The sequence below is a fragment of the Jaculus jaculus genome, chromosome 14 (assembly GCF_020740685.1).
Source record: "Jaculus jaculus isolate mJacJac1 chromosome 14, mJacJac1.mat.Y.cur, whole genome shotgun sequence".
NCBI lineage: Eukaryota > Metazoa > Chordata > Mammalia > Rodentia > Dipodidae > Jaculus > Jaculus jaculus.
Genome location: NC_059115.1, coordinates 38,179,112 through 38,206,625, shown reverse-complemented (window position 1 = coordinate 38,206,625; position 27,514 = coordinate 38,179,112). Strand labels below are relative to the sequence as shown.

At 43.2% G+C, this 27,514-nt stretch overlaps 1 protein-coding gene across 16 annotated transcripts in view; it reads left to right on the top strand.

Moving 5' to 3' along the window:
* The window catches only part of Itpr1 (inositol 1,4,5-trisphosphate receptor type 1), a 380,520-nt gene that overhangs the window by 331,239 nt on the left and 21,767 nt on the right, over window positions 1-27,514 (top strand). For 9 of the 16 annotated variants that reach the window (XM_045134269.1, XM_045134267.1, XM_045134266.1 and 6 more), the window contains 7 exons: window positions 6,763-6,938; window positions 10,359-10,523; window positions 16,143-16,338; window positions 19,253-19,345; window positions 21,114-21,253; window positions 21,725-21,890; window positions 25,216-25,376. In XM_045134269.1, the coding sequence (XP_044990204.1) occupies window positions 6,763-6,938; window positions 10,359-10,523; window positions 16,143-16,338; window positions 19,253-19,345; window positions 21,114-21,253; window positions 21,725-21,890; window positions 25,216-25,376 (1,097 nt within the window). Of the gene's footprint in view, window positions 1-6,762; window positions 6,939-10,358; window positions 10,524-16,142; window positions 16,339-19,252; window positions 19,373-21,113; window positions 21,254-21,724; window positions 21,891-25,215; window positions 25,377-27,514 lie in introns of all 16 variants that reach the window. The other 7 variants (XM_045134263.1, XM_045134260.1, XM_045134259.1 and 4 more) reach the window with 1 other exon arrangement.

Here is a 27,514-nt window from a genome sequence, read left to right as displayed (position 1 = left end):
GGAGAGAGCAAGAGAGAGGAGAGGTAGAGAATAGGTTTGCCAGGGCCTCAACCACTGCAACCGAACTCCAGACACTTGCGCCACCTAGTGGGCATGTGCGAGCTTGCACTTGCCTCACTCACCTTTGTGCATCTGGCTAACATGGGATGTGGAGAGTAGAACATGGGCCCCTATGCTTTGCAGGCAAGTACCTTAACTGCTAATCCATCTCTCCAGCCCCTCCACCTTATTTTTGAGATAGGGCCTCTCAATGATTTGGCTAGACTTACTCACCAGTGAGCCCCAGGGATTCACTGCCTGCCTCCACAAGGCAGACATTACAAGCATCCACCACTATGCCCAGCTTTTGTGGCGGGGGATTCACATTCAAGCTCTTGATCTTGTGTGGCAAGCACTTTACCCACGGAGAGATCTGCCCAGCCCTATTTTGTCCTTTTGAGACAGTTTTACTATGTAGTTCATTCTGTCCTAGAACTCGTGATCCTCCTGCCTCAGCCTCTTAAGTACTAAGACTACAGGAATGCCTCACCATACCCAGTTCCATATCTTTAGTTTCCAGGAAATGTCTAGTCACCACAGGAATGTTTGGATCTTGTCCCTAAAATTGTTGGTTCCATATTTAGGATCTCAATAACCCATGTTCAGAAAAGATTAGATTTAGTTTTAAGTCTGAATTAAAATAATTGAAATTTTGTACTAGTATGTGTTTTTAAACAGGGAGGAATAAGAAGAAGCTATTAAGCATGTGAGAAGTCATCTTAATCCCTCTTGTTTTACATATGTGTCAGAGAAGTTGAGAGACTTAGCCAAGCTAGTTGTAGAGGTGGGGCTGACCCTATAACATAGACATTTTTTGGCATAGGTGTCTGCATGCAATGTGTGCACAGGACAGAGAAGGACATCAGGTGTCCTTTACTGGCACTCTTCCATCTTCTTTCTTGAGACCAAATCTTTCACTATTCAGTTAGACTAGCTGACCAGCAAGTTCCAGAGATCCTCCTGTTCTGCCTCTACCTACTCAGCTCTGAGGTTATAAGTGTGCACAGCCATGCCTAGTCTTTTACATGGATGCTGAGGGCAGAACTCAGGTTCTCTTGTTTATGCAGCAAGCAGTCTTACCCACGAGCCATCTCCCCAGCTCACAGCATAAACATTTGGGTGATCAATCCCCTGTTTTCCCATACCATCTTTCTGGAATAGATTTCAGACTAAAGACTTTATAAGAAATGTCTGGAATTTTTTTGTTTGTTTGTTTGTTCTTTCAGGAGGTTGGAGAGGAGAGGAAGGCAGGTGGTGAATAACTGCAGCCTATTGTCCTTGAATGCTTAGTCTGTGGAAAGCTGTCTGCCGTCATTCATAGATTTTTCCCCACCCACCTTCTCCTCCTAGCTATCCACGAGAACATTCTAAATTATTTTCTGGGCAAAGGCAAACAACTTAAGAGGGACATTTTTTATCTTGGGGACCCCTCCACTTGCTACTGACACTCTAGTGGCAAGCATGAGAGCCTCATGTTCTGCTAGATATTGATAGCCCTTTTCTATTTCTCACAATGTCGGGGCTGGAATCTAAGACCTCACACATGGCAAGCACTGATCCACATTCCCAGCCCCACCTACTCCAGGCTCCAGGGAGGTCTAGTTTTTAACTAAATTTGTCATCAGAACTTGATGACAGATCACTTTACTGAATAATGTAGTCATAGATTGGAAATCATGTCTGTGTGTAATAAATACATATTTAAGAAACAATTGCAAAGTAATAACATGCTATAAAATGCCAATATGTATAACATACTCATTCAAAGACTTCACTTTTCTGTTTGGATTTAAGTTATGTTTTGAAGGCACCATTTGACCAGTTTCCCTTCCCCCAAACATGACCTAAACACAAGTATGGGGATGGGATGATGTTTCTTTTAAATGCCAACTGAGGAAACATGAATGCTCGTGTTGGAAAAGATTCACTAGGAACACAGGGATGCAGGTTTTCCTCAGAGGGGACATCTGTCTTAACCAAGTAGTTAGTAGAGGTATGAATAGGAAGAGTCAGTGACTGCCAAGGGTGGTGACATAGCTCTCCTGCCACTTCAGGGAAGTTGAAATGTTCATGACAGCAGATTACTCAGCCATCACCTTGACTGTGTTTTAATTTACATTTCAAGAATATTTTAGAAATTTTAAAAAATAATTTATTTAACAGAGAGAATGTGTGTGAGAGAGAAAGAGAATGGGTGCACCAGGGCCTCCAGCAGCTGCAAAAAATCTCTAGATGCATGCTCCACCTTATGCATCTGACTTATGTGGGTCCTGAGGAATCGAACCTGGGTCTTTGGCTTTCCAGGCAAGCGCCTTAACCACTAAGCCATCCCTCCAGCCCTAGTTTAGAAATTTTTATGAGTCACTTTAACCATTCTCTCCACTGGTCATTTGTGGCAGGATCAGGGGCAGTGAGTTAACAGCCCCTTGCCCTTCAGTGTTAAGTCTCATACAGTAGAATTCCTAGATGTGATAAGTCTGAAGTCTTAGTATCCAGACCTGTCTCTTGGCCACTAGTCATGTGACTATTGCCAGATCTCTTTCTTTGCTCCTTAAGACTCTGTATTATCGGATAGTGACATTGAGCCAGTGACTGTGAGACCTTGGTATGGCATCAGAACCTCCTGGTGAGTTTAGGCAGAATGCTTGCAGCAACCTATTATTTGCCCATCAAAGTCTGCGACCCCCTGGGTGAGTTGATCGTTAAGAGTCTTTCCAGCTCTACAATAGTGTGCTCTGGGTGTGGCACTGGCTCTCAGTGGACTGTGGGATTCAAGCTTCCTTCCTGGCTGCATGGGCTTTAGAGCACCATGCTGATAGACTACAGAGCGATCTCCTGGGAGGGAAAGGAGGCTAATTGGACCCAAGAAAGCTTTTTGCATTCCATGGAGACTGAAGTTACTCAAATGCATCAGTTTACTCTCTGGGAGTGACCTGTGCTGTCTTCAGAAAGATGGTTGTGGTAACACTGCCTTCAAATAAGATCTGGTTCATTGACCTGAGTATAGGGTTTTTCATCAGGGACTACAGGTGGAGCTTAGTTGTATATAATGCTTGACAACCCTGACTGAGGGCCTAGATTTGATCTATAGGAGTGCCAGTTATAATTTCTTTCATCCTAAAAGGAGGATTTCTAGAATGTACCACTTAGAAGTGTATTGTGCCCTTATTTTCTGTGCTTACGTTATTCTGTTGCTGTTGAGACCTGTGGCCACTAAGAACAGCGGTGGCCTTAAAAGCTCCTTTCCAAAGCATCTTCCACAATGGATGAGTCACAGTCTGTTGACATGGGCAAGTTCAGATGCTTACATAACCATGCCATGATGCTTCAGCAAATGCATGTATGGCTCTTAAACTTTGTTACTGAGAATTAGAAATACCCTTGTAAGTAGGAAGAGCAATGTAATGCACTGCTATGTTCCTTTCAGGCCAACTTTAACAGCATTTATGAAACGTGTTTCATCTATCCCTCTACTGTATTTTTGAAACATTTTAAAGAAGTTTAGAGATCATATTGTTATAGCCATAAATATTTCAGTGTGCCTTTAACTTATAAGCATATTTTTAAAATATGTATAATCACCATACCATTATCATATATAACCAAACTAACAGTAAATCCTGCAAGTCTCTCCAAATTCAGATTTATCCAGCTATCTCAAAGATAAATTTCTAGAGTTAGTTTTTTGAAATCTAGCACTACATCTTGGGTGGGAATCAGCAGGTTTTTACATTGGCCTCTTCAGGACTTTGGTTGCATGCATTGTACTGGCCGTGTTTCTTAGGCTAAGATATAAGATGGAGTTTAATACAGTGATTAAGCACTTTAATACAATGAAAGGAAAGTCAGAAAATAGCTTATGTGCAGAATATAAAAATAACGCATCAAATTCCATAACAAGAAGAATCCACTTGAGAAGGGACAGAATACTTGCTCTGATATTTCACAAAAGAAGATATAAGTGGCCAATAAGCACATGAAAAGATGTTCAACATCATGAGATTGTCATGGAAGTGTACATTAACATGCCAGTACAAACCTATGAGAACAGATGAAGTAAATATTGAGCATCCCAGGCATGGGTAAGAAGCAGAATGGTACAGTCTCTTGGAAGCAGTATGGCACTGTCTTATGAAGTTACACTTACGTATAAAACACAACATTGCAATGCATTTTGTTTGTCCAAGAAAAAAGAAAGCAAATTCATTCTGAGATTTATGTTCCTAGTCACATTATTTATATCTCCAAACTGGAAGGAACTCAAGTTTCTATTTGCTACTGAATGGATGAAGAGTGGTGTGTCTATAGTATGGAATGTTACTCCGCAATAAAAAGAATGAAATATCAATAACCATGATGACTCTTAAATACTTGTTAGGTGAAAACAGTCAACACAGAAAGACTCCCTGGTAATATGATTGTTTTTCTATTTCTATGAGGTTCATAAAATGTAGGGTTATAGTGACAGAAAGCTTAGTCATGGTAGCTTGGAGAAAGGGATGGGACAAGGCAATAATCACAAAGATAACTCAGGAAACTTGTCAGGATGACCATGTTCTAGGTCTTGATTGTGCTGACGTCATGTGATGGTCATGTGGCTATAAAATGTCACAATTCACAAAATCTGCACTTATCTCTCTTAACTGAAGGCCACCCCCATAATGCAATACCCACAGTCTGCGGGGAAGGGGGGGCATCGACAGAGAAAGGGACAATGATACCATCATGGCTGTATACACACTATATGTATATAACTAATTTTTTAAAATCTACACTTTTTTTTTTTATTGGGTTGATTTTTTTAATAGAGGCTAAATGTCTTTACCTTGGGCAAAATAGGTAAAAAACAGATTTCCTTTAGAAAAAAGTGGACGTACTGAACCCACTTCAGGGATTGTCACAAAGACTGAATATATGATAATTAATGTGCAAAGGCTAACCTGATGTCTGGCCATTGTTAAATGTGTACAGAAAGGCACCCATGCTTCTGAACCCACTTCTTCAGTTCTGAAACGTTCACATACTTTTGTACTCATTTCTAGCCAGCTTCTCCTTTTCAAGGACACTGAGTGAAAGTGACCAGGTCCCAGGAGACAGTTGGGGAGAAAAGGCCTCTCAGAAAACATGGTTTAGCTCAGGAGACCTGTGACCTGTATGCTTGCCTCTTCCTGGACTGTGCTATTGTCCCCACAGTTCTGAAAAAACTCCTTTATATAAGTGTCCTTAATCATGTAGTACTTGTTTACATCCAAGGGAGACTTGAAATGTAACAGCATTTGCAATAGGGGTGTTTTATTTTTTTTTAATGAGTGTTTTACAGAACTGTATTTTTAGCCATGTTGGCTCATGTTATGCAACCAGGGCATCTCGTGGGACACTCTAAATAGAACTTGCAATAGCAAAGCTGACAAAAACTGGTAGAAGCTCTTTGACTACTGGAATCTAACTGTAGATGATGCTCATGAGATGGGAGCTGCCGTCGTCCTTCCCCTGAGGAAATGTGGTGTAGACAGGGAGCCGGCAGTTTTCCTTTGCAAATGTATTTAATAGACAGCAAGTCCACCTTCCCCAAGAGTGAATTGTGACACAGGCATGGATTTTATAAGTATCAGGTAAATGTCTTCCTGGTGACAGGTCCTTTACTCAAGAAATTTGACAGACTGACAAGTAAACTAACCACTAGGAAATAGCACTATAGGCTGAGGAGATGACATTGTGGGTAAGAACACTTGCTATGCAAGCATGGGGACCTGATCCAACCCCCAGCACTCCTGTTACAAAAAAAAAAAAAAAAATCCAAAAAGGAAAAAGGGACTGGAGAGATGGCTTGGTGGTTAAGGTGCTTGCCTACAAAGCCAAATGACCCACATTTGATTCCCCAGGACCCATGTAAGCCAGGTGCACAAGGTGGCACATGCATCTGGCGTTTGCTTGCAGTGGATGGAGACCCTTGTGTGTCCATTCTCTCTGTATATATCTGCCTCCCTCGCCTCTCTCTTCCTCTCTCTCTCTGTCTCTCAAATAAGCAAATAAAATGTTTTAGAAAGGAGAAAAAAAAACAACCACACATGCCTATAACGCCAGCACTGAATGGGGTGGAGTCAAGGAATGTTGGGGCTCATGGTCAACCGGTCAAACCAATCAATCTCCAAGTTCAGTAAGAGAACCTGGCTCAGGGAAATAAGGCAGAATAGTGATAGAGGGGGACACCCGACGTCCTCCTGTAACCTCTGAGTGTTCATCTGCACTCACATGTATGGACACTATATATGTGCATACAGCACAATAAAATACTACACATGCCAAAAAAAGTCAAAATTTTTAAGAAAGGAAATAGCATCACAGGCTATAGATGTAGCTTATTAGTAGAGTGCCTGCGTCACATACAAAGTCCTGTGTTGTATCCTCATCACCATTCAAAAAAAAAAAAAAAGGAAAGGATATTGCACAGGAATTACCAGAAAGTGTGGGAAAGAGGGCGGGAGAAATATCCCAGATAAGGTAATTCTTAGTTAAACTTAAGATACAAGGAAAAAAGAATTTCATGGGGGGTGGGGAGGGAGCATGTATGGCTTGAAAGTCCAAGACAGTGATTATATCTGGGGCAGAGAATTTGAGAATTTGGAGTAGGCCAGAGATAGAATTGAAGAAAATGACATTAGACCTGCCTTGACCTGTCACCTAGGCTCCATGAAAACCCTGAGTTTTGCTTTGTCCTTCCAGGAACACTGGAGCCCCACTGGTCAGGCCTCTTGTGGACAGCCATGCTCATCTCTCTGGCCATCGTCATTGCTCTGCCCAAGCCTCATGGCATTCGGGCCCTTATTGCTTCCACAATTCTACGACTGATATTTTCAGTTGGGCTACAGCCCACGCTGTTTCTTCTGGGAGCTTTCAATGTGAGTATGAACATCTTCCCAGCCACTGCTCTTGTTTGGGGGCAGATGGAAATGCTCTCCCTTCTGCTCTGTGCTTCCAATCCATAAAAATGCTTAGACCAGCTGTTAGCAAAGCAAAAGCAAGTGGCTGCTGCAGATGGGCCTCTCCCAAAGTTTGAACATCATTTGGGCCTCAGCAGTCTCAGTTTTAGGGAATATCCCTCTTGGGACAAAAGCAGGAATAATGAAGGGAGTAGAGATTTAAGTTAGTTTGGCCAATCTGACCAAAGGTTTATTTGGACTGTAGATGTTTAGCCAGTAATTCAAGTACTCAAATATTAACACAGTGTTCACTCTGGCAAGAAAAGAGGGGAGAGATAAGAGGGACCGTTCAAATGAAGAGGTGGAGCAGGTGGAGACATAAAAAGAGAACCAGGGACAGTTATTTAGATGTAAGAGGCAACACATGGCAATGCTGTTGCACTGCAGCTGAAGGATGGACACCAACTACATCCATATGAGAAATAACCCTTGGGAGACAGAGACAGCTATTAGAAGACTGTAGATTGCACATGGTTCCTGGTGGAGGAAAACAGAAAATTTGGACATGAAAGGCACCATAGCAGTCAAAAATGTAACTCCCTTTAAAGAAGGCTTTTGCTGTGAGCATGCACGAAGGTTGAGGTTCCTCTGGAAAAATTGAAGCAAGTTTTAGGAGAAAGCAATTGAAACACATCTTCTAGTTCATGCTTCTTTTCAAAGTATTGTCCCATGTTAGATAAAGGTCAGGTCAAAATTGGCTCTGTGGCAAAATCACTGTGGGAATTACTGGGTTAAACAAAGTTAAAGGTGTTTTTAACTGAAGGACTTGTCAGAGGCTTTATGAATTATGAATTATGGGTCTCTGAGAAGGGGAACCTACATACTGTGTTTCCCAAACTTTGTGCCTCTGGTTTTATAAATGTGTCACCTAGGAATCATTTATGTTGAGCAGATGTTGGGAAATTCTGTTCCCAGTAGTAGGGTGCACTTACAGTGTTTTTGAGCCAAGGAATGGTATATACAAAGGCATTCCAGAAAATTCATTCCTCCATGTTATACAGGCTCAGGTGGGAGAGACAGGAAGCAAGGAGGCCTTTGGGATTCTGGTGGTACGTTTGATCAGGTGTAGCAAGCTTGAGTCATAGTGTAGAAGTCCCCAGCAAGGCATGGATGTCATAAACACAGAGGAAGGAAGACCATGTGCAGGCACAGAACCTTTTCCTTGACAGAAGTATGGCCAGGTCCTTTTCCTCATTCAAGGAAACATTCCTGTTTTGATGAGTGATGAAGGAAACAAGGGTGACAACTAAATTTCACTTGTACAAGACTGGGGGAGGAATGCTGCTACTAACTAGAATGAGGCCACGTAACAATCAAGATTATAGAGTGAGAATGCATTTACACTGCTGCCTGTCAGTATTTGAGGTAACAAGGCATGCACTGACATTAGCTCTGCCCCCCTCTCATAAATAAATGAATAAAAATTAAAAGAATCGAAGATGGGCAAGGGAAAGGATGAAAGGAAAGACTCTTAGTACCTCAGAGATAACCTTCTTCATTCCTGTGGACTGATATCATTCCACATTTAACATTTCTTTAACACAAACCACTTATAAGAAAGACTCAAATTAGACAGCTCATTACCATTTATAATAACACATTAGTTGAGGAGGCCAGAACCGCTAAAATAAATCACCATTTAGAGGAGATAGGAAGACAGAGAGAGATACCACCTGGAACATAAGGGGGAAAGAAGTGTAGCTGTGAACAAAAGAGCAATGTCGGAGTCTGGGACTGGAGGAAGAAGCCAGGGTGGTATCATGAAGGCCAGACACCAGGGTCCTGGATCAAGATGAGGAAGTGAGTTTTGTTCTGTTGGGAGTTGGAATGAATGCTCAGAGCAGATGGGAGAAAATGTGGGTATGCCCTAGCTTACAGTTAGATCAAAGCCTGACCAAGCAAAGTCAGTAGGGCGCAGGCTGAGCCCATAACTAGTAACAATTTGCTGGACAAACAATGAAAGTTGGAGAAGAGCAAGGTTGTTTAAGATGGTAGGGCATGGGTATATTTAAGGTTGTGAGATGTCAACCTGATTATCACTGCCCCTCCCTCCAGACCCCTCACATTCTCTCTGAAACTTAATCAGCATGGATATTCAGAGTCAGCTATACATTCCCACCCTGTGAAAGACCTTCACCTGCAAGGGTTCAAACACTGGGAAAAGCGAGAGGCTCCATTGGTGCTTGCTGCCTTGCTTATCTGATTGTCAAGATGCTCACTTACACTGAACTACCAGATTAACTGGCACAGTTCCCCTGGCACCTGGGGCCAAGAGAGCTAAAACAGCAGGTGGTTTTGCCAAGCACACTCAGAAAGCTTTCTCTCCAGCCTTCTGAGTCGTTTTTCTAATAACATGTCAGACTGTATAACATGTGGGACTGTGTTATCCTGGCCTTCCATTGGAGATATCAATAAGCCTAACCCATGTTAGCCTAAGTAGAGGAGAAAATGCATTCATCTGTTTTGACTGAGAAGTCCAAAGCCTAGCTTCAGGTGTAGATGAACACAGGAGCCCAGACAATAGCATCAGGACCCAGTTCCCATGTCCCATCACTGGGCATTGTGTCTTCTTTACTGGAGGCAGTCTGACCATCTGTGGTATGGCTAAATGATGCCAGCAGCTTAGAGCTTCCATCCTCTCAAGGACAACAAAATCGTTTTATGCATTACTCACAGGGAGGAGCTCCATAGACCTCACTGACTTCAGCTGCATTTGGTCCTGTGTCCCTGACCAATCATTATGCCTAGCAGAATACAAGATTGTAATTGGCTGGGTGGAACCCCACCCAGATCTCAAGAACTGATTCGTAAACAGGGATAAACACCCAAAGAAAAATCAGAAATTCTTCCCAAAAGAAAGGGCAGGGGAATAGAAGTCATCTTCACATACCTTAGTTTTTATTTCTCAAGAAAATTCTTAGTTTCCTTGTGAACTTAGGAATGAAGAAAGATTAAGAATTTCTGCTTATCATTAAGCTGCAACCCTATAATGCCTAGAACATAGCAAATTTAGAGAATACTTTTAATCATGCCTGTCATAGTTCAAGGATAGAGGTGACTTCTGTGTTTGACTAACCCATTGAAGAATGTTAGAAATGATTAATTTCTCTTTTTGAAGATCATAATTTCAGAACATATTAATTTTGTTTTGTCACACACAAGTGATTCTTGACTACCAGTGCAAATTACCATATGCCTGAAAAGCAAACAGTAATGAAATGACGTAGAGCTACAGAATGGCTCTGGGTGGGTCTGTCAGGCACTGGGCACTGAAAATCTTCCCCCAAGTTCTCATGCACAGTTTGGCATGGTTCGTTCATGCCATCTGTTTGTTCTCAGGTCTGCAATAAAATCATCTTTCTGATGAGTTTTGTGGGCAACTGTGGGACCTTCACTAGAGGCTACCGAGCCATGGTTCTGGACGTGGAGTTCCTCTATCATCTGCTGTACCTTCTGATCTGTGCCATGGGCCTTTTCGTCCATGAATTCTTTTACAGTCTGCTGGTAAGTGTCATGGTTCACATACTGTTGTGGGGAGAACTGTGTTGTCTTACCCCAGACCCTGCATTCTAATGGCAGTTTTTATATTTGTGACTGGTCCTGCACATTTGAGCCCCACCACATCCAGATTTTGGGGTTGGGGGATTCGGAGAGGGAAATGACATAGGGAACAGAGCAGTTCTCAGGAATCCTGAGGTACACAATCCCACTGTGTCCTGTCCACAGCACATCTGCTAGTTTCCAGTTAGTGAGGAGGCTTCTGTCTGGTTCAGATATTTCCTCCTTGTAAGTCTTTGTTTCTCAAACTCAAGCAACACTTACCAAAGGGACTGTGTTGGACAACATCTTCTGCAGTCCCCATGGGATCCATTTCTCAATGAAAACACCTAGCGACAAGGTAGGATCCAGGACTCGTGGGAATGGGCTCAGGGAACAGGCTGGTCCTGGCATCCTTCTCAGTGGAAGTTACTTTGTTCCCATGGAGCCAGGTGATTATGGATCTGACAGTCTTTGAGTTTAATCTGTCCCATTTTCTTCCAAACAGGCCAAGTTATAGATTATAGCAGGTTAAGCTATTCTCTAGGTAAAGGAGTGTAGAATTACAGAGTTGGAGATAAGGACTCTTCTTATACCTATATAACATGATAGGAAGCACAAACATGGCCTATCATGACAAGGCTAGAAATCAAAAATATCAAAATTAACCAAGGGGCTGGGGAGATAGCTCAGTCAGTAAGGTGTTTATCTTGCAAGCATGAGAACCGAAGTTTGATCCCCGGCATCCACATAAAATGCCAGGTAGGGTGGCAAGTGCCAGTAATCACAGGGCTGGAAAGTTGGGGACAGAAGAATCTCTGGGGTCTGCTGGCAAGACAGTCAAGCCTAACTGGTAAGTTCTAAACAGTGAGAGAGACTATATCAAAGAAGGTGGATGGTGTGCTGGAGAAAAACACCTGAAGTTGTCCTTTGCTTCCACACACGTGACCTCACATGCATACATGCATGTACACAAAATGCCCAAGGCTTTGGTGCTGAATTTAAGAGTCATAGACTTTCAAAAGGCAGAGCAAGGAAAGATCTTTAAGGAGGACTATCTGAGTGGTTTCTGAAATGCTTGCTTCAGTCTGTGCTTCGGTTTTTCTCATCTACAATTAGAAGACGACTGTCTCTCTCAGGGCCGTGTCAAGGTTATGCAGCTACTCATGGCAGAGTATTAGGAAAGTGCAGCCATGCACCTGGCACATAGCATTGCCTCTGTCACCCTCCACTCCTTCTCCCATCTGGTACACCATAGAGAATCCGCCAGGATTAGCTCATGCCATTAGCAGTGGACATTGGCAGGCTAAACAGGTGGGTTATTTTCTCTAATTTAAAAACAGGTCTGGCTACACTTTGAGGTTTAGGCAGAAAGGTCTCCAGATGTACTCATGATTGCCATTATGTGACCAATTTTGGTCATTCCATATCAGAAATCTTTGGAGCCCTCTGACTATCCCAGAACGTTTCTGTGACATGCAAAAATGTCCCTGGATGGGGTTTAACTTGTGCATCAGGGAGACCTATATCTGCCAATCCAGCAAACTTCTGGCCCCCTGAGATCACAGGTGGTCTCACCACTGCTAGTGTCTTTCCCAAGAGACAGGAGATACCCCTTCAGACAGCACTATCTCTCCCTAGTGGCATGTGGCTCTTCCTATTATCTCCCTCCAATTGATTTCATGTCCTTTTTTCTTCATTTATACTCTTTACATTCTTTTGAGTCATTTGCCAGCCAGTACCCTTGCTGCATGCAAGGGATAGAGTGGTGAAACATAGTCCCTCCCTCACAGTCCATAAAAACAGTAGCTGTTATCATTTAACAAGTGTGCACTGTGTCCTCTTCCCTGTCTACACGTACATCTCCTGCAGAGAGGTAGGTGATGTCTTCAAACATCAGCTGGGGATACTGAGGCTTGGCAAGGTTAAAAAGTCCAAACCTCACTATTCATCTGGCCACATGAAAAGTACGTGCCTCCACTGGTGTTTTCTTTTTCTCAGGTAGGGTCTCACTCTAGCCCAGGCTGACCTTGAATTCACTGTGTAGTTGCAGCCTGGCCTCAAACTCACAGCAATCCTCCTACCTCTGCCTTCCGAGTGCTGGGATTAAAGGTATGCACCACCATGCCTGGCGAAACTGGTATTTTCATTGCAGTTTGCATTTGTGCTTTCAAATCTTTTATCTACCACAGAAAGATAAAGTGGAACTCCAAGCTCCAGTGATAATCCCTGAGCTCAGTTCCCTTGTAGAAAAGCATAGTAGGGTCTGTCTAGATCATGGTAAATGCTTATGCTATGTGATTCTGGGGGTTTGTTGAGCCCTCTGGACCTTGGCCTGTCTGTGGTCTCAATGATATGCTCCTTGTGGACTGCAGATCAGTGCTGGATATGCCTAGTTAACCCCCCAGACACAGTACTAAAACTGTTCACATTATTCCACAAAGGGCTTGGGAGGTGGCTTAGTAGATCAAATACTTGCCATGCAAACTTGAACTGAATTCAGACTCCCAGCACCCACATAAATGCTATGCAGGCATAGTGGTCATCTGCAATCCCCGTGCTCTGGGAATCCCCACAGCAAACTGATTAGCCAAATTGGTGAGCTCTGGGTTCAAGTGAGAGATACTACCTTAGTAAACAATGTAGAGAGCAAACAAGTGAGACACCAACATCAATTTCTGGTCTCTGCCTACACGCATGTACACACACATACTTCCATGAAGAATAGATTATAACCAGAAGAAACTGGATTTTCTGTAAAAGGGAAGAGAACTCCAGCAGAGAGGCTACTAGGCAGTAAGTACTCCCTCTGTGGCAGTGGGCCAGGAAGGAAGGAGGAGGAAACAGTGATCCCATGACCTAATTAAAGTGCTGTGGCCCTCAAGAGACCAGCTAAACCCGATCTCAAGCCTTCATTCAAGCTGTATCCTTAGAAACATACTAACACTGGAGATGAGAATGTACAAAGTTCACAGGAAAGCAGGTAACTAAATGAGAAATCCAGATGGCCAATAAACATAGACACATTCATCTTTACTGCCAAACAAAGACAAACTAATTTAAAAGACACAAAGAGAGGGAGGGAGGCAGGCTGTGGAGATGGCTCAGTCAGTAAAGTGCTTGCCACACAAGCATGAAGACCTGAATTTGAATCCCCAGCACCCAGATGAAAGCCAAGCATGGTGGCCTGTACAGATAAACCCAGTGACAAGAAGGCAGAGACAGAAGACTCTCTGGGGCTTACTGTCTGGCTAGTGTAGCCAAATGGGGGAGCTCCAGGTTAGTGAGAAAGCCTGCCTCAAAAAAATGTGACAGGAGATTGAGGAAGACACCCACCCTTGACCTCTAGACTCAATATACATGTACACACAAGTGCACACACACTTATACATCCCCTATGAATATGCATAAACACATATATACACACACACAAAAGTATCCTATATGGTTGTAGGTTTGACCTGTGATATTAAGAAAAGTTAAAAATCAATTGTCCCCAGCACTGGTTTTTCCCCACAGAATGGATATAAATTTTTACTAGTGGTAAGTATAAGCTTATGACATGGTATACTTGAATTCAGCTAAGATAATATTTCTCTTATAACATATTTCTATTTCTGGAAGTTGATCAAAAAGCTTTATGTAGACAAATATGTTTATAGACACATTCAGGAAGTATTTGTCACGTGGTTATTTATGATATGCAACTGAAAATATCTTGACTATGCAAGAAATATTGGTTATGTAACTGGTGTTTCTTCATGTAATCTGATACAAAGGAATTATTTTCACATGAAAATGTTCATGAATGCTGGGTGCAAGAGTAGCATATATCAGTATATAACTTTATCTGTAAAAGCATACATCTTTTTAAAAGTCAGAAGTCATATGTTGAGTAGATATCTACAAGTGATTATTAGAATTTTTTCTTTGTTTTGTGTTTTTCAAGTTTTCTCCATTAAACATGAGTTTGTTTTTTCTTAATTAGAAGGTTTCCTTTTTATAAATAACATGTTTGTTGCTTCAACCTCATAAATAACTGATAGAACAGTTTTCTATGACTTGAGCTGGGGTTCTTCCTCACAGAAAACAAATACTACTTGTTCATTGCTGGGCAGTGTTCAACCAATGTTAACAATACTTAGTCTTTTACACTCTTACATGGACTAAATGCCTCTTGCTTGCTTCCTTTTAAGATGCCACTTAATCCAGTTCCTTACAGAACTGTTATGACACAGATTTGGGTAAGGCAGGTTAAAAAATGCTAATTGACTAGGAAACAACCTCAAATATAAACTTCTAATGTGGGGATTCAGAGATAGCTACTCCCATCCATTTATTTTACAGATGAGGAAACTGAGGTTCAGAGAGGTAGATGGCTTGGTCAGCATCTTGCCACAAATTAAAAAGCACTGTCAGAATCCAGCACTCCCCTCACTGACTTCTCTGAGCACAGCCATGCCCCACAGCCACAATCGAGACACAGTCTGCATGAGGCGTCTGTATATTAGCGTAAGGTCTCATTAATATAAGCTAGAGTGCAACCAGGCCTGGTGATGTGCCTGCAGTCCCAGGAACCCAGAAACCTAAGACAATAAGATCTAGAATTTGCTGCCAGCCTGGGTAACATAGGGAAACTCCACCTAAAACAAACAAATAAACAAAAAAAAAAAAAAAAAAACTAGATTCCAAGTCCAAGAGTGATCCTAGAGAATTATCTTCCTGTTGTTCTGTGGCCAAATAACTATGACTGTAGTTCCTGGAAATCTAGCCATCAGCCTATATATACCTCCAGGGATCCTGCAGTTCTTGTAAGGCCAGCTTCTTGCAGAATGCTTGTCCCTTGGCAGAGACCAGGCCTAATCTGTGAACTCAATGTGACCTACACAGGTCTTCCCACACTAGGGGGATGAGGGTAGAGTAGGGAATTGGACTTCCTGGTGTGTCTCCACCATGAATTTCTCTGCCATGTGCTATATAACCTTGGCCTGGTCTTTTCATCAGGATGTTGGTAATTACCATTTCTTGTACTTGCACAGTGTGTAAATGTATGCTAAGCACTGTATAGACACAGCTTATTTATTCTTCATAATAAGTCTACGTCCTCCAATATGAAAATTAGGAACAGGCTCAGGGAGGCTGAGCACACAACCTAGCCCAAAATCACAACCACAGAAGCTCAGAGCCCTGGCATCTTACCCTAGCACATGGTGTGCCTGCCATGGGGCACCGCCATACTCTGAGCTCTGGGAGCAAGGACTAAGGTGCTGTCATTCACAGAATCTTAGTCATTAGTTCTAAAAGTGGATGCATGCTAAGACCTTCATCATTGTTCTCTCCCTTGCTCCCCGAAACTCACATTCTGTCTCTAGGACCTCTAACCTGCTGCATGCTACTTGAAGCTGTTACTGTTTCCCACCCCTTCATTTATGTTTATGTTTATGTTCTCTCTCAAGACAGGAAATAGGTTAAGTGTTAAAGTCATAGAAAAATGCTCCTGAGGGTAGCTGATCTTATGGGCTATGCTTGTACCGTATTATTACGTATAGGCTTCTTAAAAAATGTTCTATTACTTTTTTTTTTAAGCTTTTTGATTTAGTGTACAGAGAAGAGACTTTGCTTAATGTCATTAAAAGTGTCACCCGCAATGGACGGTCCATCATCTTAACAGCGGTTCTGGCTCTGATCCTGGTTTACCTGTTCTCAATAGTGGGCTACCTTTTCTTCAAGGATGATTTCATCTTGGAAGTAGATAGATTGCCCAACGAAACAGCATTTCCAGGTGCGTTTGGGATCTTCATCCGTTTTGCTTTGTTTTGTTTTGTTTTGTTTTTCAATGTAGGGTCTCACTTTAGCTCAAGCTGACCTGGAATTCTCTATGTAGTCTCAGGGTGGCCTCGAACTTACGGTGATCCTCCTACCTCTGCCTCCCGAGTACTGGGATTAAAGGCGTGCGCCCCCACACCTGGCTGGTGTTTGGTTTTTTTTTTATGCATGCACTTGTGTGTATCTGTTCAGATGTGTGTGGGCATACATGTATGTGCTTTTGGAGGCCAGAAGTTGACACTGAGTTTAGTCCTCAGTTGCTCCCCACCTTATAATAACAATAACAAATGGGCTGGAGGGATAGCTTAGTGGTTAAGATGTTTGTCTGCAAAACCAAACGACCCAGGTTCAATTCTCCAAGACCCACATTAGCCAGATGCACAATGGGTGCACGCGTCTGGAGTTCATTTGCAGGGGTGGAGGCCTTGGTGCGCCCATGCTGTCTCTCTTTCTCTCTCTTATTCTCTGTCAAATAAATAAATAAAAACAAATTATAAAAAAGTAATAAATAATTATTATTATTTTGGAGACAAAGTCTCTCTGAACTTGACTTACCAATTTGGCTACACTAGCTAACAAGAAAACGCCAGGATTTGTCTATCTCACCTCCCCGGTGCTGGGATTATAGGGCACACCATTGTGCCTGGCATTTTACATGGGCTATGGGGATCTGAACTTGGATTTTCATGCTTGTGCTTCAAGCACTGCACCCACTGAGAAATCTTCCCAGCCCTGATTTTTTTTGATGTTGAAATCATTACAACTTAACTAAAACAAATGGTAACTTGAGCAATACAGGGATCTCCCTACACTAGAGGACCGAGAGTGACTGCAAGTGGTTCTCACTGTGTTCAAAGGGCAGTGTTGGATATGATGTTGTAAGGGTGAATGACTACATCTTAAATTTAATCTGTTTTTTAAGATTTTTGTCTTTATTTGTAAGCAAAGAAAGGTAGTGAGGGAGAGAGAGAGAAGGGGCACTCCAGATGAATGTGCCATTTTATGCATCTGGTTTCACATGGGAATCGAACTCAGGCTGGCAGGCTTTGCAAGCTAGCACCTTTAACCCTTGAGCCATCTGCCCAGCTCTACATTTAATCTGTTCTTTAAAGCTATACATGGGGGCTCACGTCTGTGATCCAACACTCATTTGGCTGTGGCCAGAGGATTGATGCAAGTGTGAGACCAGACTAGTATATTCCATGCAGCCTGGGTTATAGAGCAAAACCCTATCTCAAAAAAAAAAAAAAAAAAAAAAAAAAAAAAGTAAAATAGCTGGGTGTGGTAGCACACACCTTTAATCCCAGGACTTGGGAGGCAAGGTAAGAGGATCACCATGAGTTCAAGGCCACCCTGAGACTACATAGTAAATTTCAGGTCAGCCTGGGTTAGAACAAGACCCTACCTCAAAAAAAAAAAAAAAAAAAAAAAGTAAAAGTAAAGGAATGTGATAAATAGTAATAGTAAGAATGTATTCACTAATGTCATATTTTCGGCTGATTCTAAATATTGAAAGCATGGGAGTACACAGCCCCTTGACTTAGTCAATCTGCTTCTAGTAATTTCTACTTAAGGGAAAAATGATGTAAGAGAATTTCACTGTGGTGTGATGTAGAAACAGTCTGAATGTGAGGGGGCATTTCATGAGGCTGTGGTCCATCTGTGGTTGGAGCACTCTGCACATCTTTATGAACCTCCATGGAAAAATACTCAGATGATATCATGGGAAGTTACAGAAGAATAACAATAGCAAGGTCATTTCTGTTTTTTAATTAAAAGGTACATGAATTTTGTTTGTTTTTTGAGACAGGGCTTCTATTAGCTCAAACTGGCCTCTGTCTCTGTGTAGCTAAGGATGGATAACCTTAAACTCAGATCCTCCTGTGTCTCTCTCCCAAGTGCTGGGATTATAGGTGTGTGCCACCATGCCTAGTTACCTGCATCTTCCATATGGACATTTTATAGTGTGGACTTTTATAAAAATATATATGCAGGGGGCTGGAGAGATGGCTCAGCAGTTAAAGGTCCTTGCTTGCAAAGCCCACTGGCCCAGGTTTGATTCCCTAGCTTCTCACATAAAGCGAGACACAAGTGCAACATAAATATCACATTCATTTGCAGCAGCTACAGACTCTGGCATGTGTGCATACACACACATACATACATATACACACATACAATTATACATATGTTATGTAGATTTACAGTGAGCACCTGTTATTTGTATATAAAATAAAAACAGAAGAGAGTTCTAATTGTGAATGAGAAACAGTGAACACATACTTGAGTGACACCTCATATTCTTCCCTGAGTAGCTGCCCTTACTTAGAAAGATGTGCCCAGTTATAGAGAAGATGGCCAGGCTCCCTGAGTTCCAGAAACAAACTAGAGTGACTATGGCCCACCAAGCCAGGCAGCCTTGATTGCCACCTCCAAGATTGTCCATCCTGGCGGGGACTTTTAGCCTTCAGTTGACACTGTGGCACTCCCTGTCACATAGCTTCTGATCTGGACCTTGGATTTCCATTCACAGCCACCGTTGCTTATGCAGACTTGGTCCAAATCCTGTTGGAGTCTGTATATTCAGTAGTATTTGTCTGAGAGTTTTAGCTGTTTGTCTTTAAAATCAGAGAGGTGCTATTTAAGTGTGATATTTCTAGTAAGCCTACAAGAATTGACGTTTTTGGCTTTTTTCCCATCCAGATCACCAAATGAAAGTGTAAATCACATCTCTTCTTTAAATTTATATTCAGGATTAGAGGGTGTTATTTATGTAAAGAATTGTTTAATCAGCCGTGAACCGAGGGCTTCAAACATTTTAACCATATGCTGCCAAATGGTTTGTCACAGAATTTCCTTCTCTTTCCCAGAAACCGGAGAGAGTTTGGCAAAAGATTTTGTGTACCCTGATGTGTGTAGGGTGGAGATGGGAGAGAACTGTTCTGCTCATGCACCCCAAGAAGGTAGGACCTCGTGGCCACCAGCCCCAGGTGAATATGAGACTCCTTCTGTGACTTGGGTGGTGGCGGGTGTTGGCAGCAGATTAGAGCAGATGTGCCTCTCAGAGTCAGGCAAGCGAGCAGAGGCTTGGAAAGGCTGGAAGAGAGGAATGAGATGAAGAGGAAAAGAGGCAATATGTGAATAAAGTCTCTGCTTTTCTGTGCATGTATGTGGTATGTGCATGCATGTGTGTCTGTATCCATGTATGTGCTTGTGTGCATGTGAAGAAAGTATTGCTGTTGGGTGTCTTCTCGATCACTTTCCATCTCACTCACTGAGGCGGGCTCTCTCCCTTGAGCCCCAGCTTGTCGATTCAGCTAGTCTCGCTAGCCAGGTGACCCTGAGGACCTTCTGTGTCCACTTCCTGAGTGTCGGGCTTCCAGACAGGCCGCCAGGGTCTCCATCATTTTCACGGGTGCTGGGGATCTGAACTCCAGTCCTCATACTTGTACACCAAGCACTGTATCTGCTGGGCCGTCTTCCCAGCCCCAGGCTCTCCTCTTTGACCCAACCAATATTTGCTGAGTGTTCAGTGTTGATTAGGGTCTGCATTGTTCTCTAGGAGATAGTAATAGAGCCAGGAAGGCAAGCAGGTGAATGAGTGACCTCTAGAGAGTGTGACAATCCTATTTAAGTAAGGAAGTACTACCAGAGATAGGCACCCAGCTAATAGTGAGACAAGGGTGCCATCAGTTAAAACAGAACAATCTTGGGGCAAAGTAAGGAAAGTAGGGTTTTAAAGGCTTAATGATAAAATTACTCTAGGAAAATAATAATTATGGGGGGGGAGCAGCAAGTATCGACTCAAGCTAAGAGCACAACATGAAGTGTCAGGTCAGGATAAACAGCTCAAATGTCAAAGAGGGCTGGAGTTAAGGTGCTTGTCTACAAAGCCTAAGGACCCCTTTCCCAATACCCATGTAAGCCAGATGCGCAAGGTGTTGCATGTGTCTGGAGTTCATTCACAGTGGCTGGAGGCCCTGGTATGTCTATTCTGTCTCTTGATCATCTCTCTCTCAAATAAGTAAGTAAATAAAATATTTTACAAAATAAAATAAAATAAAATGCCCAAGAATCACTGGAAGTTGTAGAAAGAGGAGTAATGCTCTGGATATAGCTCAGTGGTAGAAAGCTTGCCTAGCATGTGTAAGGCCTAGGGTTATGACACCGCCCCCCCCCCCCCACCCAGTAATGTAAAAATAAAACTGTATTATAGCAAGAACATTCTCACTACAGCTGCAGAAGGGTCCTAGGCAGGCAGCAAGGCATGGTTCTGCCTCCATTAGCCAGTGGGATAAATAGCTTGCAATGTAAAACTGCTGATCCTGTGCCTTGCTGTTAAATCCAGGGATGTGTTTAGTTCTCCCAGCATCCTCAGTGCGTCCCATGGAAAGTTTCTTGTCTGAGAAGCAAGAAACCTCTTAACTCTATGGGTAGGCAACTTAACTGAAACTAAGACTGTCCTGTGTGCAGATGGGCTAGCGTTGAATGTTGGCAAAGGCCTGGTAGAGAAAAGGCAATGCTGACATGACCTGAGAAGTATCAAGGGTTAAAAGTAGGAACAGCTTTGCTCCAAGCAATATTCAATTCTGCAAGCATTTAACTATGGGTTTTTTAGATTTATTTATTGTGCCTGCCAGCTGGAGGGAGGGATGGCATTTGGGAAACATCGCAGAATCACAGTCTCTCTTCCCCTCATGTCTTAACTATGCTGACGCTCCCCCCTCTCAGAGCTGCTCCCAGCAGAAGAAATAGAGCAGGATAAGGAGCACACGTGTGAGACGCTGCTCATGTGCATCGTCACTGTGCTGAGTCATGGCCTGCGGAGTGGGGGCGGAGTGGGAGATGTACTCAGGAAGCCATCGAAAGAGGTAAGTGGATTCCAAGGAGAGGTAAATGGGGGCCAGTGGGAGGCATATGCGGTGGCAGGGTGGGGGGGCAGTGCAGCAGTGCCGAGTGTAGATTCTGGGCTCAGAAAAAGCGCTGGCAGTGGGCAGTGTGGTGATCCAAAGGGGAGAAGTAATCAATGCTTCCCTCTCCCTCCTTCATGTTGAGGCCAGAAAACATGGTTACCCATGTGGGAAGGGACAGCAGTGTTTCCCTTCTCCATAAACATATGTCTCCTTTAGTGTTGGGCCTGGCCACCCCCCATATTTCCTAATTGTGTACCACAACACTTGAACTGACAGTGCAGACCCAAGGAATGAAAAGAGATACACATGTGGGTTTTAAAGTTCGATATCCTGCCCAGGTGGACATCATTCAAGTTGGACATGAGGTCTTGGGCTCTGCAAAGCAAGAGTGGTGAGTAGACCCTTCATCCTGATACCTCTTTTCTTCAGGAGCCCCTGTTTGCTGCAAGAGTCATCTATGACCTCCTGTTCTTCTTCATGGTCATCATCATCGTCCTGAACCTGATTTTTGGCGTCATCATCGACACCTTTGCCGACCTGAGGAGTGAGAAGCAGAAGAAGGAGGAGATCTTAAAAACCACGTGCTTCATCTGTGGTCAGTGGCCGAGCACATGAGCGTGTGGAGCGGGCATCTGTGGGCTCGGTGACTGCAGTTGGCTGTGCTCTATTCCATCTCTGTCCTCCCTCAGCAAGGAGTGAAGCTCTGTTAGGCCTCTTCTGCTAGGAAGTATTTGGAAGCCAATGAATTCTGTGGGAAGTAGAAAAGTACAGAGGTGTCTCGGGGTCTTTGTGAGGATGTGGCACCAGGCCTTCCCTTGGTCTCATCCTAAGTCAGCCATACTGAGTTCAAAACCAGCCTGCTTATATAACATGTTCCAAGACAAGCTGGGCTACCAAATTAGACCCTCTATCTAAGTGGATGAGTGAGTGCATAAATGAAATCTCTTACCATAAGGTGAAGGTCAAGGTTTGGGCTCGTTTACATCAGGCTGAGGTCTGATCCAGCGTCTGCTGTTCATGAGCCCTGTGACCGTGGCCCAGGCACTTAACGTCTGAGCTACTTTCCTCTGATCTGTGAAGTGGTACGTTTCTGTGTGCTTCCCCTCATTTTCATTGTTATGACCCTCCCTGCTCAGTGATTATTTGGAGAGAGATCATGGAGCTCCTGGCACAGACCCTGTCACACCACAGGCGACTAGGACTAAGTAGGGAACTGCTGTGTAGAACAGGCACTTGAAGCTGGTGTGGTAGCTCCTGCCTGTAATCCCAGCACTGGGGTAGGAAGAGGCTAAAGCACAGGCCTGTCTCCGCAAGGGCAGAGCTCTCTGGCCCACCCCACCATAGCAGCACCGCTGTTAGTTCCCTCCCATCCCTCACCCTGAGCCATGAAGTTCAAGGCCAGCCTGGGCTCCAAAATGAATTTGATGCCAGCCTGGACTACATGAGATCCTATCAAAAACTCCAAAAATAAGTCTGGGTGGGGGATTCCAAAAAAGTCACTTTTAGTATAACTACAGAGAAAAATCTATGTAAATGCAAACTAAACATGTGGCACTCTGGAAGCTGAGTAATCATTTCAAGATTATTCATTATACAGTTACTAAACTTGACTATCTTCCTGATACACACACACATATCAAAAATAATGAACATTTTGCTTTTGAACATTTAAGAATCTTTGCTTTTTAGCCTCCTTAGGACCTATTTTTTTAAGCTTTTCACTTTAGTATAATTTTAGAGTTACAGAACAGTCATGAGACTAGTACAGAGAATTTCTCCGTAATCTGTATCAAGATTCCACAAATGCCTATAGACAGGACTAGTGTGCTGTCTCTCATTTGCTTTATTCACACACATGCTATTTCCTGAACCATTTCAGTGTGAGTGGTTGACACAAAGCTCTTTTGTTCCTAAATACCTCACTGTGTATTTCCTACAAGCATTCTCACATGCCAACAATATAATTACCAAAATTGGGAAATTAAAAACAATTTAAAGCTATAATCAGAATACTTTATTTAAATGTCACCCTTCATTCCAGTATGTCCTCTGTAAGTGACATTCTGTTTTTATGTCTCACTCATCTCCCTTGACATTTTTGAAGAATTTAAGTCCATTATTTTGTAGGCTGTCCTTCAATTTGGGTTTTTCTGAAGTAAGATTTCTTGTGGTAAGACTGAGACTATACGACTTCTTAAGAATATCAGAGACGCGCTTTATATCCTCAGTGCATTGTGTCGGGAGGCACATGTTGACAGGTCTTCTAACAACTAGTGATGTTGACCTTGAGCATTTTTGGTTGATGATATAATTTCCGGTGTTTCTCCGCCATGAAACTACTCTACTGTAAGAGACACAGACACTTTGTAAGTAATCCTATTATTCCTCGCAATATAATTTCAGCCCCTACCTTTAGTATCCATTGATGATTCTTGCTTGAATCTGTTATTATAATTCTTACCTTTTTGTTTTCTTTATTGGTTAATTGGCTTTTTAAGAATGAACTTTTTCTTTTACCCATGTATACATACTTGTAAAACATGGATGCATAATTTTTATTTAGTGGATTATAATCCTTCACTGTTAGTATTTTTTATTTTTTCCTGTTATGGTCTCACTCTAGCCCAAGCAGACTCTCTAGCTCCACACTGGCCTCAAACTCACCATTATCTTCCTATATCAGTCTCTCGGATATTGGAATTAAAGGCATGCACTGCCATGCCTGACTGGATTTATTTTAGTTTTTGAGATAGAATCTAGTGTGTTATGTGGCCCAGACTAGCTTTGAGTTCATGGTCGCCCTGCCTCAGCCTCCTGAGTGTTACGATTATAGGCATGTGCCACTATGTTTCACTCTCATCCTCTGTTTTGATGTTTAACTTGCCCTGGATTTGGCCAATGAGAGGCTCCTCAGTGTTCTTTCACGCTGTTGTTTTCTGTGTACTTTCTGTTATTGATGCTGGAAGAGTTTTGGCTTAGACCTACTCTGACTTTCTCTGTCCCAGCCCTAAGCAGCTGTTTCTTCATAATGTCCTGCTTCTTTCCAGCATCAAAGGGCATTTAGAAGCCAATATCTAAGACTAAGTATGTTCATTTCTGTTGGTGACCATTGTTGCTCTTAGGCCTACAGGCATAGGTGGCTGGTATGTGGACAAAGACCCCTGGATCTACACACTTACATCTGTTTCTGTGTCTTGCTTCATATGATGAAAAAAGAGATAACACCTCTCAGTTCAACATTACAGTTTATTCTGTCTTCCTCTATATTTATGTTCCCTTCTTTAACAAGAGGAATCTGACTCCCATTAATGACCAAAAAGCTATTTATTTATATATGTATTTATTTACTCAGTTCTAGAATACATACCAACTTACCAACCAGAGTCTCAAAGTTGTTTAAAGTTCTTTTGTCCATATTAGGTCTCTGCTAAAACATGACTATATCTGCATTTTGCCTTTTACCTGGACATATGTGACCTTACATTCACTGATTACCTACTGTGTGTGAGCCCATCACTCATATTCTCATGTAACCCCTGAACATCCTAGAACCTGGATAATAACCGGGAGACAGCCAGGCCAAATGGCCGTTGTGTAGAAAGAGGCAAGTAGCAGAGGTGGGACTCAAACCCAAGTGGGAGCCGGGCATGGTAATGCCCACCAACAACCTCAGCACTTGGGAGGTGAGCATGATCATCCTCAACATCATAGCAAGTTTGAGGCTGATCTGGGCTATATGAAACCCTGTCTCAAAAAAAAAAAAAAAATCAAGCTCACAGTCTGGGTTCTCCCATCATAATTGAAATTACATTTATATAAGACCAGCAAACACTAAGTCCTTATGTAGACAGACCTCATCAATATAGACTCTTCTGTTTAATGACTGCTCAGTGTGGATCTGGCATTGTGTCTTTACTTAGGCTTGGAAAGAGACAAGTTTGACAACAAGACTGTCACCTTTGAAGAACACATCAAGGAGGAACACAACATGTGGCACTATCTGTGTTTCATTGTGCTGGTGAAAGTGAAGGACTCCACAGAGTACACGGGACCCGAGAGCTATGTGGCGGAAATGATCAGGGTAAGTAGGATGGTGCCCTGCACGGGCAGGGCAGCCTTGGGGAGCTCTGGGCTGGCTTCTCAGCTCAGAGTATAGTCCTGGCATCCAGGATGGAACTGCATACCAAACACATAGCATCTGATGTTGACTGGGCCCTTCTCCTGATTGAAATGTCATGGTCTATGCTTCTTGTGTGCTCTTTTGTGATCCTTTGGCCACCAGCCACCCTGTGTACAAGCAGGGAGCACTGAGCTATTCAGCTAGGGCTGGGGTCTCAACCTAGACCCCTTTCCAGTATCTGGCTTCGTATCTGCATTAATCTGCCTCTCATTTTATGCTGCCTTCTTTAGTTTTTCAAGCCATCTGCTTCAGTAAGGTCTGCTTTCTCTAAGAGATATTTTATTTTATTTATTTGAGAGAGAGATGGAGGGGAAGAGATATAGAATGGGTGTGCCAGAGCCTTCAGCCACTGTAAACAAATTCCAGACACCTGCACCACCTTGTGCATCTGGCTTACATGAGTTCTAGGGAATTGAACCTGGGCCCTTTGGCGCCACAGGAAAAAGCCCAAACTGCTAAGCCATCTCGCCAACCCTCTAAGAGATGTCTTAAGCATAATGATCACTAGGTGGGACTCAGCATGACCTGTTTGTTTGGGCTCAGCCTAGCCTTCTGGGAGGTGCTTTGCTAATCAGCTGGATGCGATCATATGAGCATAGGCATGTGAGTCCCAGATTAATCTTCCTACTGATGGGAAGTGTGGGTTGTCATATCCCAGCAAGGGGGTGGGGCGGAGTGGCTGCTGTAGGGATTTGGAGCACTCTGCTTCAGCAGGGCGCTGAGGAGGCACCGGACATGTGCTGCAGGGATCCCCAGCCAGCCGTCCTTGCCAACCTATGCTTTCCGAATTCATTAAAATGTTCAGGGGTGTGTGGCAAAGCAAGGAGGCATAAACTATGAGAACAAAAGAGCTTTTGTGATATGTAGCGGTCACTCATGAGAGAGTCACTGGATGCTGAGAAAGGCTCTGCAATTCACGGCCCTCCGTTCAGTTGCCAAGGGCTTCAGTGCTCCTCCCGACAGTGAAATATCCTGACTGAGCACTACTGTGTTTCTTCTGTACACGGTGTTTCCACTTACTCGGGTTAAGATTCAAGTAGGGTCTGTTTGTGTAAGCAGCAAGGTCCACATGCAGCCACAGGTAGTGCTGGGTCCACTCCTGACAAGGTCATAGTCACATGGCAATCCTTCCTATGCCCCACAAGCTCAGAGGCTGCTCCCAGGTACTGAAGGGCTTCCTGTAGAGGTTGCTGTGTCATTCTTGGAGTCTAATCCATGCTTCTAAGATGTTAATGCACATAGAAATCTGGAGATAAGCCAGGCATGGTGGCACATGCCTTTAATCCCACCACTCGGGAGGCAGAGGTAGGAGGATCACCGTGAGTTCAGGGCCACCCTGGGACTACATAGTGAATTCCAAGTCAGCCTGGGCTACAGAGTGAGACCCTACCTCAAAAACCAGACAGAAAAAGAAATCTGGAGATATAATTAAAATTCCAATTCTGACTCAGCCGCCACTGCCAGACTCAATCATTGCTACCAGCCCTCCGAGGGTGCCAGCACTGCAGCTCTGTGCAGCGCTCACCATGTAGCCACAAGCCACTGATGATAAGAGACGATCACCAAGACTGGCTACCTGACTGCTGAGGGGATACACTTGACCACGTCTGTATGTAACACTCTCCATGTGTGCAGTTCTTTCATGTCCAGCATTATACTGGGTCACTACAATGACCCTACATGGGGCCCCAGGAGGGAATAGGCTGAAGTGAGGAGAAATCGATGAGGCATCACAATAGAAACAGCTTCCGAAAGGGGGCTGGGTAGAGAGAGAGGAGATAAGGAGAGAGTGGTCAGAAGTGAGCAGTATGAAAAGGAAAATGAGCACAGAAGAGGAAGCAAGAAGAAAAGACCCAAGTTCAAGAAAGAAGATTGAGATAGTAAACTTTCTTATCACCGTGACAACAGCCTGGTCTAAACAACCTAAGGAATGATTTATTTTGGCCCATATTTTCAGTGCTTTTGGTTCATAGTTGGCCGGCTCTCTTTTCTGTGTTTAGTCAAGCAGGACATCATGGTGGAAGGGTGTGTCAGGGCAA